Source organism: Anolis carolinensis, chromosome 3 (genome assembly GCF_035594765.1).
Source record: "Anolis carolinensis isolate JA03-04 chromosome 3, rAnoCar3.1.pri, whole genome shotgun sequence".
Classification (NCBI taxonomy): domain Eukaryota; kingdom Metazoa; phylum Chordata; class Lepidosauria; order Squamata; family Dactyloidae; genus Anolis; species Anolis carolinensis.
This window is the reverse complement of record NC_085843.1, coordinates 177,157,362-177,174,165: the sequence shown is the minus strand read 5'-3', so window position 1 is coordinate 177,174,165 and position 16,804 is coordinate 177,157,362. Positions and strand designations below refer to the sequence as shown.

The window sequence follows — 16,804 nt, the reverse complement described above, 5'->3', positions numbered from 1 at the left end:
CAACAAGATCAGGTCTGATTCAGACTGGTCTACTATCCACATTCTTCTTTTAAAGTCATATATGTGTCCAGGTTGTGTAATCAGTGATATAACAATTGCCTTCCACATTGTACTTTACATCCTCAAGTCTGTGGATTAATTCAACACTAATAAATTAAAGCTAGTTGTTTTCAGTTAAGATTAAGGCTTCCTCTACAAATTCATAGTTGGCCATCTCAAAACTAACAGCGGGTTTAGCAGTTGTTTTATCATCATCTACAAATGTCTCTTTCCAAAAGAGTTACAAAACACATTAAGATTCATTTACACATTAAAAACGTTAACATTCATTCTAAACTCACTCAGCTCTGTGTTAAAAATATTGCATTACTTCAATTCTAAGACACATTTTTTCATATAAAGCTCTCTTAAAACAGGACTTTGAATCACAGGTACTTTTTCACATATAGAAATAAAGCATGTTTTTTCTATTGTTGGTCCTGAAATTAGTGTGTGTCTTGTAATCAATGGTGTCTTAGAATGAAAGAAATAGTACTAATCAGCAAATGTGGCAACATGTACTGTGCTTCCTGCTGATTGGTTAGTACAAGCTACCTATATCTCAAACTTGAAACTACATTAAACTACTTTTTCTTTCTTTCCTGTACTGGATAGGCTATTGGTTGGAGTAGGAGAGGATGTGCTTAATATTGTATACATTGGTAAAATGGCTGACACTATAGATCAAGGGTTTAGCATATGTGCTGTATGTGAATTGTAATCCAAAAACTAACCTTCCCAGAGTGTGGTCTCATCTGATATAAGGCAGAATATTGTGTTATATTTCTAATCTTTTCTTTTGTGACTTTTTAATTCCTAATTAAAAATAGAAAACTGTGTAGTTTAACAGTTTCTCTTCAAGTGTACATTTCTCTACGCAAGGACACAAACTTTCAACATCAAGCTAGAAAATGTTTTTCCTTAAACACTGCAAAACAAGCTTAAAATGACAGGATCTAAACTTAATAAACATGTTACTTTTTCTTTGTATTCTTAGCTCACTTATTCCCAAATGGAAGAAGTGTTCTCAGAAAGCTGTTCAAAACGGATGGCTCCCAAGGCAGCTTTGAGTCTTCCAAAGCCACTTGTTTGCAGGCTGGAGGTCAGCTGGCCTCCCCATAGACACCCACTGAGAACGCAGCCATCCAGCAAATAGTTGCTCGGCATAACAAGGCAGCGTACCTGGGAATGAATGACTTACAGGCAGAAGGAACATATAAACATCTGAATGGTGAAGTAGTAGAATACACAAATTGGGCAGCTGAAGAACCAAATAACGCTGGAGAAAAAGAGGACTGTATTGAAATTTACCTGGATGGCAAGTGGAATGACAGATCCTGCACTGAAAGACAGCTAATTGTCTGTGAATTTTAATCTCTCTATTTGTAGCTGTTGTCCCACACACAAATAAAACATAGTATAAGTTCTTAACATTGGGAATTCATAAAGCTAACACTGCACCAGGATTTACTACTTGCTGGCTTAAGATCTATTTCACAGAGCTTGCAAAGATTTTTCCTTTTACATATATTACGTTAATGACATACATTTGATTTAATGGTTTGAAGACCAAGGTTCAAATACAGTGATTCCTCAACTTAAGAGCAACCTAACTTGCAAGTTTTTTGAGATGTGAGCAATTGCTTAGCCTTAATAAAAATTTGAGATGTGAGCCAGATCTGAATTATGAATTGTGGGGCCAGGTGATGTCACACGTAGTGGCAAGATCCTTCCTTCTGCACAGGAGACAGAGGGGTGATCTTGGTCTCCCCAGCAAGGCCAAGAAGGAGTCCTCTCGCCTGCCTGCCTTCTATCAAGGCGGTGATGTGGGGCTCCGAAGGGGTAGGGCTCGCCTTGGCTCCCTCAACCCCCAGCAAGGTTCAGCACTCGTCGAGTGGGTCTGGGGTACCACTACCACATGGGCTTCCCCTACTGAGGCTTCAGCCAAAAGGAGTTAAGTGCTGAGTCACAGAGCTGCAGCCTGGGGAGCATCAGTGACTAGGTGCTCAACTTCTTTATGCAGTGGAGGAGGAGGATGGAGGAGAGCCTCCTTGCCTCTCATCTCTACCCCAGTCTCCCCAGCATGGCCTAGCCCCAACAGATGTTGGAATGTGCCTTGGAGCCCATCAGCTCTTGCAGCAGGATGGCAAGACTTGGGAACAAGCCAGGCTGAGAAACCAAAGCTTGTGGCTTTCAGGGGAGTGCCAATGGAGAAGAGCTACACCAAGCCCCACGGGGCCTCCTTCTCTGCAAGGTGCCTCAGGGAGGCTTCCAGCTTGGGCTCCAACATATACCAGCGTCTGATAGAGCTGATTGGGGGGGGGGGGTCCGGGTGGGTGGTGAATTTATGGGTCAATAATCAATAGCATTGCCAATCAATTCTAATTATGCTGGAGACAAGAAAGTATACAGTAGAGTCTCGCTTATCCAACGTAAACGGGCTGGCAGAACGTTGGATAAGCGAATATGTTGGATAATAAGGAGAGATTAAGGAAAAGCCTATTAAACATTAAATTAGGTTATGATTTTACAAATTAAGCACCAAAACATCACGTTATACAAATTTGACAGAAAAAATAGTTCAATACATAGTAATGCTATGTAGTAATTACTGTATTTACGAATTTAGCACCAAAATATCATGATGTATTGAAAACATTGACTACAAAAATGCATTGGATAATCCAGAACGTTGGGTAAGCGAGTGCTGGATAAGTGAGACTCTACTGTATTTAGAAATGCCATAGTAATCCAGGACCTATTTCAAAGGCAGGAGAGGTTGGACCGGATTAATAGCATTTCAATGGGAAAATTTGCTTTGAGATAAGAGCAATTTTATTTAAGAGCGCAGTCACAAAATGAATTAAACTCTAGATCAAAGTATCACTGTATCCACTCTGAATGACCTTGGACAAATCACATTCTCAGCCTCAGACGAAGACAAAGGCAAGCCTGCCACCCCATGAAGAGAAAACTTATCCAGAAAGTACTATGATAGGTACAAGTTATAATAAATCAGAATAAACTTGAAGGCACTTCACAACAATGTAATAGTCACCCACAAGCTAGTAATGCTCAGATAATGCTCAGAGACCAAGTCCCCCTGCCCCAATCTAAACAGGTGCTGTTAATGGGTTTTTTAATCCATTTTTTTCCAAATCTATTGCATCAGTGGCTACACTTCTCCCCAGATCTTCTCAGCAGTCTCAAATTTAATTGTATGTTTGGGGAGAAAGGTTCAAAACTAGAAGACAAAAGATAATGGTCCTTATGCTTGCACCTGGTCTTAATTTAATCTTCCTATACAAATCCTCCAGGATCTTAAGATCCTCTGGAGAGGACTTTTTTGGTGCCACCACTATTATGGTCTCATTTAGTGAATATGAGAGCATTTTCAAGACCCATTTACACTGAAATGTATTTTGAAGCTAGCTTCAAACTGTTAAAATAATTAAAACACCAACAGCACCCACAAACTCATTTTTAAAAACTTTCTGCTTTTTAAAGATTGCAAGCTGAACATCCCCTCTCATTTTAAAAATTGATCCATAAAATTGGCAATCATCAACTGACGCTCTGGAGTGAAGAGGGGAAGCTGGGAAGACAGTTCTATCTTGTCTTCTGTGCCATCAGTTGGAGGCCCCTCCCCCAGTAACATGCTATGCTAATAATATAGTATTACTAGCTGTGCCCGGCCACACGTTGCTGTGGCTGAAGGGAAATCATTTGTTGACCAGGTGGAATAGCAGTGAATAGCCTTGCAGCCTTAAAGTCTGGGTGTTTTCTGCTTATGTGAATCCTTGTTTGGTGAGCTGGAATACAATGGAATAGGTTTTCTGCTTGGAAGGCTGGGTACTTGCGTTGTAGGAAAATGGTTTTTTAGCCAATTTGAATTGCACTGAATAGCCTCGCTGTTTCAAAGACTGACTGCTTTTTACATAGGGGCATCCTTTCTTGGGCAGGCTGAGTGAGACAGAGTAGCCTCATGGCTTGAAACCCTGAGGGTGTACTATGAAGGGGAAATCTTGCTTGGTTAGGTTGAACAGCACTGAATAGCCTTGCTGTTTGGAAGCCTGGTTGCTTCCTGCCTGGGGGAATTGTTTGTTGGGAGGTGTTAGCTGGCCCTGGTTGTTTCCTTTCTGAAATTCCCATTTTCAGAGTGCTGTTCTTTATTTAATGTCCTGATTTTAGAGATTATATTGTTTCTTCCTGCCTGGGAGAATCCTTTGTTGGGAGGTGTTGGCTGGCCCTGGTTGTTTCCTGTCTGGAATTCCCATTTTCAGAGTGTTGTTCTTTATGTAATGTCCTGATTTTAGAGATTATATTGTTCTGTATTATTACATCACAGTAATGTCAGGTGTTATATTTGTTGCCTGAGAGTACAGGCAGGCGGGCCCCTCTTTCCAATCCCTGGGGGAGTGAGAGAGGCCCAGGCAGCTGAGGCTGGGAAGGGAGAGCCCTCCTCTGAAGAGAGGGAAAGGGGAGGGGGGTGCAAGGAGCCAAGGCCCTGTTCCCCGGTGGCCCTGCCTAGGCCTTCACTGCCTTAGGCCGCCGTTTGCCTCTCCAGGCCTGGCCCATGTGGCAGGCCTGGGCCCTCGCTGGCTGTTTAGGGCCTTCAGGACACTGGGGGGGGGCTCTTCCCGGTCTTGCAGCCACCCCTGCCTCCGCCTTTGCAGGCCTCCATCTCAAATGAAAAAAACCCCCAAAACCCAAACCTTGGGGCCTGGCACCCTGCATCCGGCTAGCGGGGGGAGGGGGGGCAGGCCTGACTTTGTGGAAGGCCCCCTCCGACCTTCGGCTTTGCAGGGCTGAAGGTCCAAAAAAAAACTTTGGGGCCTCGTGGCCTCCCTCTGGATGGTGGGAGGCTGAGGTGGCTTTTGGGGGAGGCGGGCTCCCTCCGGCCTGTGAGGCATGGAGGAGGCTGCGGGGGGGGGGGCTGGCCCGTCTTTCTGGAAGCCTCCCCCACACACACCTTTGGCTCTGCAGGCCTGAACGCAGGAAAAAAAAAACCTTGGGGCCTCGCGGTCCTCCTCTTCAGTGGGCGTCACAGGCCCCGCCGCGTGGAGACTCCTCCTCCAACCACCATGGGGCCTTCCAGTCAGGCTGACGGCTGGGTTTTTAAGGCCCCATGGAGGTTCTTGATGGGATTTTTTCTTGTATCAACCTAGAGGCTTGGATGATGGGTTGTGTTGTCAAATTTTGAGGTTGGGGGGCCTTTACTTTTGTTGTTTTGCTCGGTGCCACGATTCCATCACCCTTTTATATATATCGATGTGTGTGTGTGTGTATGTATGTATATATATACACACACACAATATAACTGACAATATAAATAATTAATATATTGTATATACATGTAATATTGATTATAATATTATAATGTAATGCAATATAATACTAATAATAATACAATATAATAATATTAATTATATATTATTTAGTTCATGTAATATTACTGGTAATATTACAGTATAGTGGTGTGGTGCAATATGCTGCTATATGGTGCTAGTGTTGTGCTGTGCTACTGATATAATATACTGTATGTCATGACACAGCCACCTCTTAAAGAGCCACACACACAATAAAAGTTCTTAAATGTTTATTAAATGATGTTTTAAAACTCAAAAAGCACTTAACTGCAGTGTTTCTTTTAAAAGGTAAAAGTCTTAGTTCAAAAGAAGTCAAAAAGCAAGAACAAAAGGATAATCCGGATTATCTGGCTTGATAATCCGCATCAAACAAAACACAAATATCTCTAAAGCTGACGCCACACAATGCTGTGGCTCAAAGAGCTAAAGATGTGCTAAATGCTCTTTAAAGGCAGCAAACAGAAGCGTAGTCGAAAGCCAAGCTGAGATTCAAAGACCAAGGGAGGAAACTTGAGACGCCAAGCCAGGAGCAAGCACAAATGAAGTCAGGAGTCGAACCGGGTTCAGTAGCCAGAAACGCCGAAGTAGAAACGCCAAAGCAGAAGCGCCAAAGCAGGGACGCCGAGGCAAGCACCAAGCTGGAAAGGCTGAAGCAGGCTCACCAAAGCGAACTCCAAACTGGAAGCGCCAGAGCAGGAAAGCAAATGCAAACGTCAAGCTGGAAACACTGGAGCAGGAACGCTGGAGCAGTAACACCAAACGTCAAACTAGAAACGCTGGAGCAGGAACGCCAAAGCAAACGCCAAACTGGAAACATCGTTGTCAGGAGCCGAACAGGAGTCAGAAGCCAGGAACACCAAAGCAGGATTCAATCCGGATTATCAGGAAGCTGTACAGCCAGGACCCAAGGAGAACAGGCAGCAACAAAGCAAAACCACACCTTGCCTTCTGCAAGGCAATAGCTCTTGAAACTCCACTTTTAACTTACTCATCGGAGTCCGATGCTCATGAGGCCTCCACCCTGTCCTCATCATCCACAGCTGATCTTAATCTCATTTGTGGACCTCGCCTCTCATCTCTCCAGTCCCTCCATCTTCGTTCAAGACTTAGTTCTCCCCATGTCCCAGGAGTATGAGAGGCTTGCCAATCTCCTGATGCAGCCCCATGAGCTGGCTCATCATCCACATTTACTTGAGTCCAATCAACATTCTTCATCTCACTCCCAGACCCATCATTCCCAGAGAACCCTTCAAATGTCTCCTCATCTGTGGGAGCAGTGAGTATAGCCTGGATCTTTTTCCTTTCTCTTTCCTCATTCGACTCCTGCTCTCAAGTAGACCTTTTAGTTCCTCTACTCTCTGTGAAACCATCATCCTCCAACATGGACTCCTCATCACTAGAAAACCTATAAAACGTCTCATCCTCTGAAGGAGCCATAAGTATTTCCCGGACCCGCTTTACTTGTTGTTCTTAATCAAGCACCTGCTCTCTATTAGCTCTTTTCCTCCTTCCAGCTGTTTCACCCATAGAACCATTACTGCCCCTTGGCTCAACTACAACACTATATGTAAATATTATTTGTAAGCCACTCTGAGTCCCCTTCGGGGTGAGAAGGGTGGGATACAAATGTAGTAAATAAATAAATAAATAAATAAATATGCATCGATTATAGGCTATGTTCAGAAAAAAACAACAATCCAAACCTTACTTAAAGGTGGGGGAAGGGGGAGAGAGGAGGGCTGTCAAGGCAAACTCCTTACATTTCTGGAGCAGGAAATGCACACCAAAAGACAGACAGTTTTGATTACCCCCATAAAATAACACTTTTGAATAACCCCCTTTTACATTTCTTCTATAGCAGTAGAATTTTCAGACTAATCCCCTAGTAATGAAGATATGCACTTATCCATAGAGTGAAAGAGAAACTACTCAAGTCTAATGCGTCATCGGATTTTTTAAAAAGGAATTTCTAAAGAAGGAAGAAGCAGTGCCCTTCTCCCTGGCAGAAGACAATGCCAATTCTTCTTTAGAAAAGGAGCATATTTTCTCCTTTGTTTCCCAGTTTTTTTGTTTTTTTTTGGGGGGGGGGGGGTGAAGGAGAAATAGTTTGGGATGGGGAGGGGCACTGTTTTTAATTCATCTCCGTGGCTACCCTTGTGCCATTTTCCCACCCAGGCATTCAAAAACACCTTTTTCACGCCTGTTCCAACATCAGCAGAGGCACCTGCAATGGCTAGGAGCTCAGAGAGAGTGCCACAGCTGACTGTTTTGCAATCCCTTTTTTAAAAAAAAAATAATTGTTCTGCTTTAATAAACAAACACCTTTGGTTTTCTCCAGTCTTGCTTCATCTATCAATTTCTTCATCACTGAGTCATTGCTGGGTAATTTAAGGCTTGGACTGTGACAAGAAAATGGCTTCCACTGGAATTCACACTGGCTTGTAAAGAGTCGGTGAAGTAAGTAGGCAAGTAAGCATACTTTCTTTTTTAAAGATTAGGCAATCAGATGTTGCTAAATTGTACAGAAATAGAAGCTGTGAAAGGTAAGTGGGTGACTTCTTTCAAAGCTCTAAATAAGTAGCTACTTTCCTACCTGCGTGTTTCAATTAGAAAGAGATTTTTAAAAATCCTTTTTATGTTCCAGTGGTGCCAAATAGTCTTACATTTATTTGACCAATGTATTTAAATGGTAGGCATGGGACTCAAGTGAGAAGAAGGAAGCAAATCCTGATAAGCTGAACCATGGTGTCTCAAGGAATATCACAGCATGCTAAGGGGCACCAGCTTATACTAAAACATATATTTCTGACAGAGTGTAGTATGTTGTATTTAAATACTAGAAATTTTTACTTTTTTATTAATTGTTATTGTCGTGTACATTTGTGTCATTTCCAGCTTATGGTTTGGGTTTTATTTGGCAAAATATGTTTGGAGGGGATGAACTTGTTGACTCAGTGTCAAGATAAGCGCCAGCTGCAGAAACCAGAAGAGGACACAGAAACACAGGATGTATACAGATGCTTGCCTCAATCACAACTCTAATTGGGAAGAATTCACTTGTAGTGTTTTAGGATAGGAATCATGTTACGTTCTGGAATGTCTGTGGGATTTGGGAATCAGATACACTGTGTTGCGGTGGTTCCAGACATACCAGATGCTGGTGCTTGGAGATATCTGCTCCACAAAAAAGGTGTTATATGGCATCCCACAAGGGAGCATTCTATTTCCAGTACTTTTTAACATTTACATGAAACTGCTGGGAGAGATCATCTGGAGGCATGGGTCTGGCTGCTATCAGTACAGTGATGACAGCCAAATATATTTCTCCATATCTTCAGAAATAGCTTTAGCTGAGGATAGTATGAATGCTTCGACGAGGTAATGGGATGGATGAAGAAAAAAAATTGAAGCTGAATCCAGATAAAAGTGTCCTAACCTAGGGTTGCAGTTTTATCTCTCAGTTCTGGATGGTGTTACATTTTATTTGAAAGACTTTATTCATAGGTTGGGTGTGCTCCTGGATCCGTCTCTCCAAATGGCAGTCCAGATAGATGTGACAGAAGTGCTTAATACCAGCTTCGGTTGATACGCCAACTGTGCCCTTTTCTAAAATTGGAAAACCTAAAGATACAAAAGTCTAACCTTGGTAACCTCAAGGTTGGACTTTTGCAATGCACTGTATAATGGGCTACCACTATCTATTGGGCTACCTCTATGTTCAAAACGTAGAAAAGAGATTAGTTACAGGAACATTTAGGTGTTAGCATATTGTACTAAAATCAAAACTGAAATCAAAATCAGATGTCAATGGGATTTGCAGTTTGACACCCCTTTAACCGTAACCCAGTGGTGCAGTGGGTTAAACCTTTATGCTGGCAGGACTGGTGACTTGAAGGTTGGGTTGCTGACCTGAAAGTTGCCTGTTCGAATCCAAACTGGGAAGAGCGCAGATTAACTCCCTTTATAAGTTCCATGCAGGGACATGAGAGAAGACTCCCACAAGGATGGTAAAACATCAAATATCTGGGCATCCCCTGGGCAACATCCTTGCAGATGGCCAATTCTTTCACACCAGAAGTAACTTGCAGTTTCTCAAGTCACTCCTGACATGGGGGGAAAAAACCCTTTAACTGCCATCACTCAATGCTATGAAATTCTGTCAGTTGTAGTTTACCAAGGTCTTTAGCCTTCTATGCCATAGAGTGCTGGTGCCTCGCCAATGGCAGAGAAAGCTAACAACTACAAGGATTCCATAAAATTGAACAATGGCAGTTCAAGTGTTGCCAAGGGAGATAAAGGATCCAGTTTTGTCTTTGCAGTTGGAAGGAAAGGGTTAATTTTTGGTTTGTTGCGCAAAAGTACAATGGACTTCACATCCCCCCTTCCCTGTTGCAGAGCCTCAGTTTGTTAATAAAGTGAGATTGAAGGAGAATCAGGAAGAGGATTCCTAAGTGAGTTCATTGGCTTAAACTTTGAATATTACTTGAACCTTAGTTTGGGATGAGATTAAAATGATGTTGTAAATTGCTCTGTTATTCATGTTCAGGGAACTTCCAAGGTGACTGAGCCTGTGGTGTATTAGCCTACCTAATTACTCCTAATTCATTGAACACTTCAATAACATAGAATCATAGAATTATAGAGTGGGAAGAGACCACATGGGCCTTCTAGTCCAACCCCCTGCCATTCAGTAAAAGCACAATCATAGCACCCCCAACAGATGGCCATCCAGCTTCTGTTTAAAAGCCTCCAAGGAAGATGCTTCCACCACACTCGGAGGTCGAGAGTTCTATTGAACAGCTCTCATGGACAGGGAGTTCTTCCTAATGTTCAGGTGAAACCTCCTTCAGTAATTCAGCAATTGTTTTGTCATAGGAATTCAAGTTAATTTGCTTCACGTATCTTTGAACCACCACTATAAATTAATTTGAGATAGCTATTCCGCACTAAGGGCTTCATCACAAAGGCCAGGTGAAGCATACCAATTCATCTGGCTTTTGGAGAAAAGAGGGTTAGCAGGAAAAATCTGTCACCTCATGCACAGCTTCCTCTTGGTAACAGTTTCCTCATCACATAGTGGAAGTGTTGCCCTCTGTGTTGGCTCCATCAGAGCCAGCACAGCATGGCAAGCCTCCGTGTTGTGGGAAAAGCCTCTGGCGATGCTTTCACCCTAGTTGTGTGCAGGGTCTTCACTGTAAATTACACAGCAGAGCAGCCGAACTGTGGGAGAGTGAAGTATGGCTATGGGACAAAGGACTGCGGGATTGACACAGATGCAAGCATGCAGAGAACTGAAATAGTGAGCATGCTCACTCCTGCATGTTGCTGCTATCAGTGTTTGCACAACTGCTGTGGGATAGCAGCTTTGTATGATAAACTCCTTTGTTTTTTAGCATTGCAGATCCATGACAGAATTTAATGGAACTATATAAAGTTAACAACATCTTGCAGTTGTGCTGTTTGAAAGACATTTTACAGTAAAGTGCTATCTAAATTATAATTGCTCCTTTCTAAACTGTCTCACAAATGCATTGTTCCTCATGGATATAATACAAAAATATATTAGCACATGTTTTCTAGCTCTACGATGATCTGACAAACATGACACCCACTCCAAACTGTTTCCAGGAATGGAATGGGTTATTAAAATGTTTAGCAACTGCTGACCTAATTTGCTATCTAGATCTATCACTATCTCTTTGGATTTTATCCCCTTTCTGATGAAGAAGGCAAACACATTTTCACTTCTTGTAAGCAGAGAAAATACGAGTCTTTCTACATTGTAGAATGATGTGTGATATCAGGGGGAGCAAGAGGACACTGTGTTGCCAATACATTACTTGATTGTATTGCTTATTTTATAGAGAAAAATGCTGCTCTGTTCACAGGAAACCTGCTTTCTGCACAAAAATATTATTTGAAATGCTGTTTTCTGTAGAGAAAAAAAAAGCCACATCAAGGTTTATCATCACTTAAGAACTCAAGAACTACAAATAGTTTTCAATAACAAAGTTTTGGGTGGCTTTATTACAGTGAGATGAAAGATGGGTTTTTTTTGTGTCAGAAGCAACTTGAGTCGCTTCTGGAGTGAGAGAATTGGCCGTCTGCAAGGACGTTGCCTAGGGGACACCCAGATGTTTTTGATGTTTTTACCATCCTTGTGTGAGGCTTCTCTCATGTCCCCGCATGGAGCTGGAGCTGATAGAGGGAGCTCATCTGCGCTCTCCCCAGGAAGGATTCGAACCTGGCAGCTTTCAGGTCAGCAACCCAACCTTCAAGTCACGAGGCTTTAGTCCACTATGCCATCGGGGGCTCCAAGAAAGATGGATCTGTTCTTGCCTGTAACTACAAAACTTGCTGATTTACATTCTTCCAGATCTTGTTGGATGACAATTTGAAGCATTTATCACTATTGGCAATGCTGGTAAAAGAAATTGGAAAATGCCTTCCAATAGTATCCAGAGGATGCATGATACCTGTCCTTGTGATACACTAAAAAGTGAGGTGTCAGAGAGGGCATTAATATACTACCATGGCATGCTTGTTTTCTATGTGACTTGAGTAGTTCATAGACTGGAAGACATCTGCCCCTCTATTTGATGTCCCATGTTCAGGCTATACATTGTTTTATGAAGAGAGGAGCGATTAAATTATCATTCTCTTTCTTCTTCAGTCTGAAGTGAAACAGTCTACAGTTTAAAAAATACATGTGATACTGTTGTTTTGTTTCCTAAGATCTCGAGATATGCAGCTTCATTTTTTCTGCATCCTTATGTTGGGAGTGACACTGGCAACTACAGTGAACCCTGAGCCGTGCAGATGTGATGAAAAAGTAAATACTTGCATGGTTGTTGCTGGGAGTAATGGATTGCCAGGCACTCCTGGAAGTCCTGGTCTACCAGGAAGAGATGGAAAGGATGGTGCACAAGGTGAAAAAGGAGACCAAGGTACATATAAGCCATTTCTATGACAAATGCATAATATGGGCATTAGGTGAACAGCCATTGTTCACTAAATTACTTTGAAGAATATAGTCCCAAGATCCTCCCAGACATCATGGGCTGTGCTTACTGAGGGATTGTCAATACCTAAATCCAACTGTTGTTTCCAATGCAGAAACCACTATACCACACCAATAAAAGCAATTCAAAACAATGCAATGCAAATCTCCATTTTCTTACTCAAATTTCTTCCAAACAAATAATTACATTTTCTCATTCATTTGTCCTTTCTATCCATTCTATTAACTTACAGGACTACGGGGAACCCAGGGCCCCCCTGGAAAAGCAGGACCTCCGGGTTCTAAAGGAGAGCAGGGTGAAAAGGGTGAAAAGGGTGATAGAGACAGCACAGGTAATACATAATAAAAATACAGAAATAACTTTGCTTGGTTTTCATGTGTAATGTTATATGGACTAGGGCAACAGTGCAATACGAAACTAACACGAATACAGCAGAATGAAGGGCAATATTTTATCAGTTTTAACAGTTTTTTATTGTATCTGTTTTATCTGTGTATTGTTTAATATAATGTATTTATACAATGTGTTTTTGCAATGTGGCACTGAAGTGGCCAATCTATAAACTGCTCTGAGTCCCCTTCAGGGTGAGAAGAACGAGATAGAACTATAATGAATAAATATGTGTAAGCTTATGGAAGAACATTCTAATGAATTTTCACTTGCACATCTGGAGCTCAGGTGATAGGGGAATAAACCCACAGCAATCACAGCAGCTACTGCCTGCTAAGTATAGATTGGGTGACGTTTACAGTCACTATATAGTCTCTAAATTATAGGACCACAAACAGTATAGTATGGACAAGTAACTACAACTTATGCATTTGTGACTGTGACAGAAGATTTCAGTTTCGGATTGTTGGTCGGATTGGATTGATTTATGTTTGAGGTGCTATATAAGTGCAGTCTATGAGCCACCTTGAGTCCCCCTCAAATCTAAGAAAAGTTAATCCTTTAGACAATAATTTTTGGAATGTTTCTGCCAATTAACTTCTCCAAACTGCAGATACTCCAAGCTCTGATTTTAATACCAACGAGAATAATCTTGTTCTTTTACCTTTCAGAACATGAAGTTCTTAGGACTCGTGTTAGTGTTTTAGAAGCAGAACTGAAAGCTTTGCAAATGTCTACAAGTAAAACTCATAGAGGTAAGAGAGGAAGTTGTCTGTATACCTTTGATAACAGTTACATAGGTTTCCAACGACTTTATCTCATGAAGCCACTATTACATGGTAGTTGCACTATCACTGATACAGATCTATGAGAATATGTATACCAGGATGAGCACCTTCACGATCACACTTCCTTTCCTTCATGCAATTCTGCTGATTTACCAATTCGTAGTCCCATTATCCTACTTCTTACTGCAATTCCACTGATCTATATTTTTATTATTTTTGGAATTATTTTATAGTATTAAAAGGGTAATTAAATATACATAAATTATAATAAAGAAACACAAAACAGACAATTGGGAATAGTGAGGGAGAAAGAATCATATCCCCTGAAGTCACTTTACTGTTGGAATGCTGCTATAGAAGTAGAATGGACCCATCACACAAGATAAGTGATGGAAACATTACAGGATTGGTTGTAATGGTTGGTGGTTATCAATAATGATGATGGGTTAATCATGGAGAGGAGGAAGATTAGCAGTGGGATGTGTACACCATATTGTGATGGGGACCATCAACAACAGTGACAGTCCAGCCTTAATGTCAGTTTGCCTGCATCATGCAATAAAGTCCCAATAATGTATTCCCTGATAATACACACTGGTCATGTGATAAAATTACACACGTGAGCAAATAAAGTGAAATCTGGACCATATTCAAATTGTGATATTGGATATATATGATCAAAACTGGTGTCTGAATTGCTAACTGATTCCATTTTCTGCCAGCCTTTCTTGGCTATATTTTTCCAAACAGTACAAATGTTGGAGCCAAAATATTTGCAACAAATGGAGCTGAAGCTGACTTTCAGTCTTCAAAAGGGATATGTGAACAATTTGGTGGCCAGATTGCTTCTCCAAGGAATGAAGAAGAAAACAATGGCATATTAAAACTTGCAACAATGTTTGGAAAACATGTATTTCTTGGCATGAATGACCAGGAGACTGAAGGAATTTTTAAGCATCTAAATGGTAAACCCATGGAATATTCAAACTGGGCAGAAGGAGAACCCAATGGGGAACATGAAGACTGCATTGAGATATATTTGAATGCCAAGTGGAATGATAATACCTGTGATAACAATCGGCTAATAATGTGTGAATTTTAATCTGACTTGCCTTTATGAGTATTTCGAAATCTAGACCAGTGGTTCTCAACTTGTGGGTTCCCAGGTGTTTGGCCCACCACTTCCAGAAACCCCAGCCTGTTTACCAGCTGTTAAGATTTCTGGAAGTTTAGGGCCAAAACATCTGGGGACCTAGATCTAGACTGACATGGTTCATGGAGTTGATGATGATGATGATGATGATGTTTGCTGTGTCATATTCTGTCTTTGTAATGATGATGATGATTATTATTATTATTATTATTTTAATATTTTTGTTAGTGACATGAAAATATCTTTGGTTGTCATTAAATCAGCTTACACTATTTTTAATTGATGTAATCTAATTGCCTCTCCACAGCCTAGTGATCCTGCTTTTCTCTACTGGCATTGCTATCTTACACAATCATCTTCAGAAGTTGAATTTTGATATGATTTAGGGATCAAGATTTTGATTAGAAAGCAGGAATTAATTGTGACAAATTTCTCTCTTGCTACTGTTATACTTAAATAATCTAATTATCCTTATGAACAAAAGGATGGCCAGATGCAAGGAAGGAGAGGGCTTCTGTACCCATAAAAGTAAAATTCGAATTGTTATAGCTGTTGCTTGTTTCTTTTTTTTTAAAATTAAAAACATAGGAACCCCATCCTCTGTTACACATGTCAATACTACTAATGAATAAAAAAGAAAATAACTATATTTTCTCTTCAATGAATCCTACTTGTGGATATCACCCAAAGGCGACTCAAGGCATACGCCAACTACGCGGTCGCAGAAAGCGCAAGAGCCGGCCTCCCTCCCTCGCCCTCTTTGTGCCTTGACCCTTTAACTGTGTCCCCGGCTGCCCCTCTCTCTTTTCTGCCAGGGGATCCAGAAGCAGCAGCAGCAGCAGGCTCAGCCCTTTGTTTCTGCCGCTGCCGGGCTTCTGGATCCCCTGGCACCCTCCCTCTTCTCCCTCCCTCCTTCCTCTTTTCTCTGCTCTCCCTTTCTGCAAGGAGGGAATGCCTTGCAGCCATGCTTTGAAGCTGCAAGGCTATTTAATGCTAATCAAGGTGTCCAATTGCAACATTCACACCTGCCTCAGACAAGAGTTCTTTTCCCCACCCGTGACATTATTCCACAGATATATAAACCCCACTTGCCTTGTTTCCAACAGACATCACAACCACTGAGGGTGCCTGCCATAGATACAGGCGAAACATCAGGAGAGAATGCTTCTGAAACATGGCCATACAGCCCTGAAAACTCACAACAACCCTATCATTCTTTTTCTCTCTTCTCTTTTTTTCTCCCCTTTGCCTGCTTTCATCTCTTTTTTTCTCCTTCTCCCTCCCACCTTTTTTCTTTCTCCTTCCCTGAACTTCCAAGGCAGTCTTCAGCCTCCTTCAGAAGCAGGGGAAGCAGGGGGCGTGGTCTCCTGGGAGAGGCGTGCCCTCTGTGCCCTTAGGCCCCGCCCCCTCTGCAGCCTGCACGTGGCCCGATCAAAACGGCGGTTCTCATGGTCTGTATGGTCATGTTCCAGAAGCATTCCCTCCTGACGTTTCGCCTGCATCTATGGCAGGCACCCTCAGTGGTTGCGAGGTCTGTTGGAAACAAGGCAAGTGGGGTTTCTATATCTGTGGAATGTTCAAGGTGGGAAAAAGAACTCTTGTCTGAGGCAGGTGTGAATGTTGCAATTGGCCACCTTGATTAGCATTAAATAGCTTTGCAGCTTCAAAGCCTAGCTGCTTTTTGCCTGGGGTAATCCTTTGTTGGGAGGTGTTAGCTGGCCCTGATTGAGGATCCCCCGGTGCCCTCCCTCTTCTCCCTCCCTCCTCCTCCTCCCTCCTCTCCCTTTCTGGCCTTCCTTCTTCCTCTTTCGCTCCCATCCTTCACTCTTTCCTTCCTTCCTTCTTTCTTTCCTCCCTCTCACCCTCCCTCCCTCCTTCCTAATCTCCTTTCCACTGCACCGACATTCATTGGCCGTTTTTCCAGTCTCTGTGGTGAGTTTATGGCTACGTTCCAGAAGAATTCTCTCTTGACATTTTGCCTGCATTTATGTCAGGCATCCTCAGAGATTGTGAGGTCTCTTGGAAACTAGGCAAGTGGGGTTT

At 42.0% G+C, this 16,804-nt stretch overlaps 1 protein-coding gene across 7 annotated transcripts in view; it reads left to right on the top strand.

Annotated features, from left to right (window-relative positions):
* The window catches only part of LOC103279638 (pulmonary surfactant-associated protein D), a 43,935-nt gene extending 28,525 nt beyond the window's left edge, over nt 1-15,410 (top strand). For 3 of the 7 annotated variants that reach the window (XM_062975840.1, XM_062975837.1, XM_062975841.1), the window contains 5 exons: nt 7,747-7,865; nt 12,144-12,355; nt 12,663-12,761; nt 13,492-13,575; nt 14,331-15,410. In XM_062975840.1, the coding sequence (XP_062831910.1) occupies nt 12,154-12,355; nt 12,663-12,761; nt 13,492-13,575; nt 14,331-14,710 (765 nt within the window). In that variant the 5' untranslated portion in view covers nt 7,747-7,865; nt 12,144-12,153 and the 3' untranslated portion in view covers nt 14,711-15,410. Of the gene's footprint in view, nt 1-1,422; nt 7,952-12,143; nt 12,356-12,662; nt 12,762-13,491; nt 13,576-14,330 lie in introns of those variants that run through there. The other 4 variants (XM_062975839.1, XM_062975842.1, XM_008115782.2 and 1 more) reach the window with 4 other exon arrangements.
* Nucleotides 15,411-16,804: the final 1,394 nt, after the last annotated feature.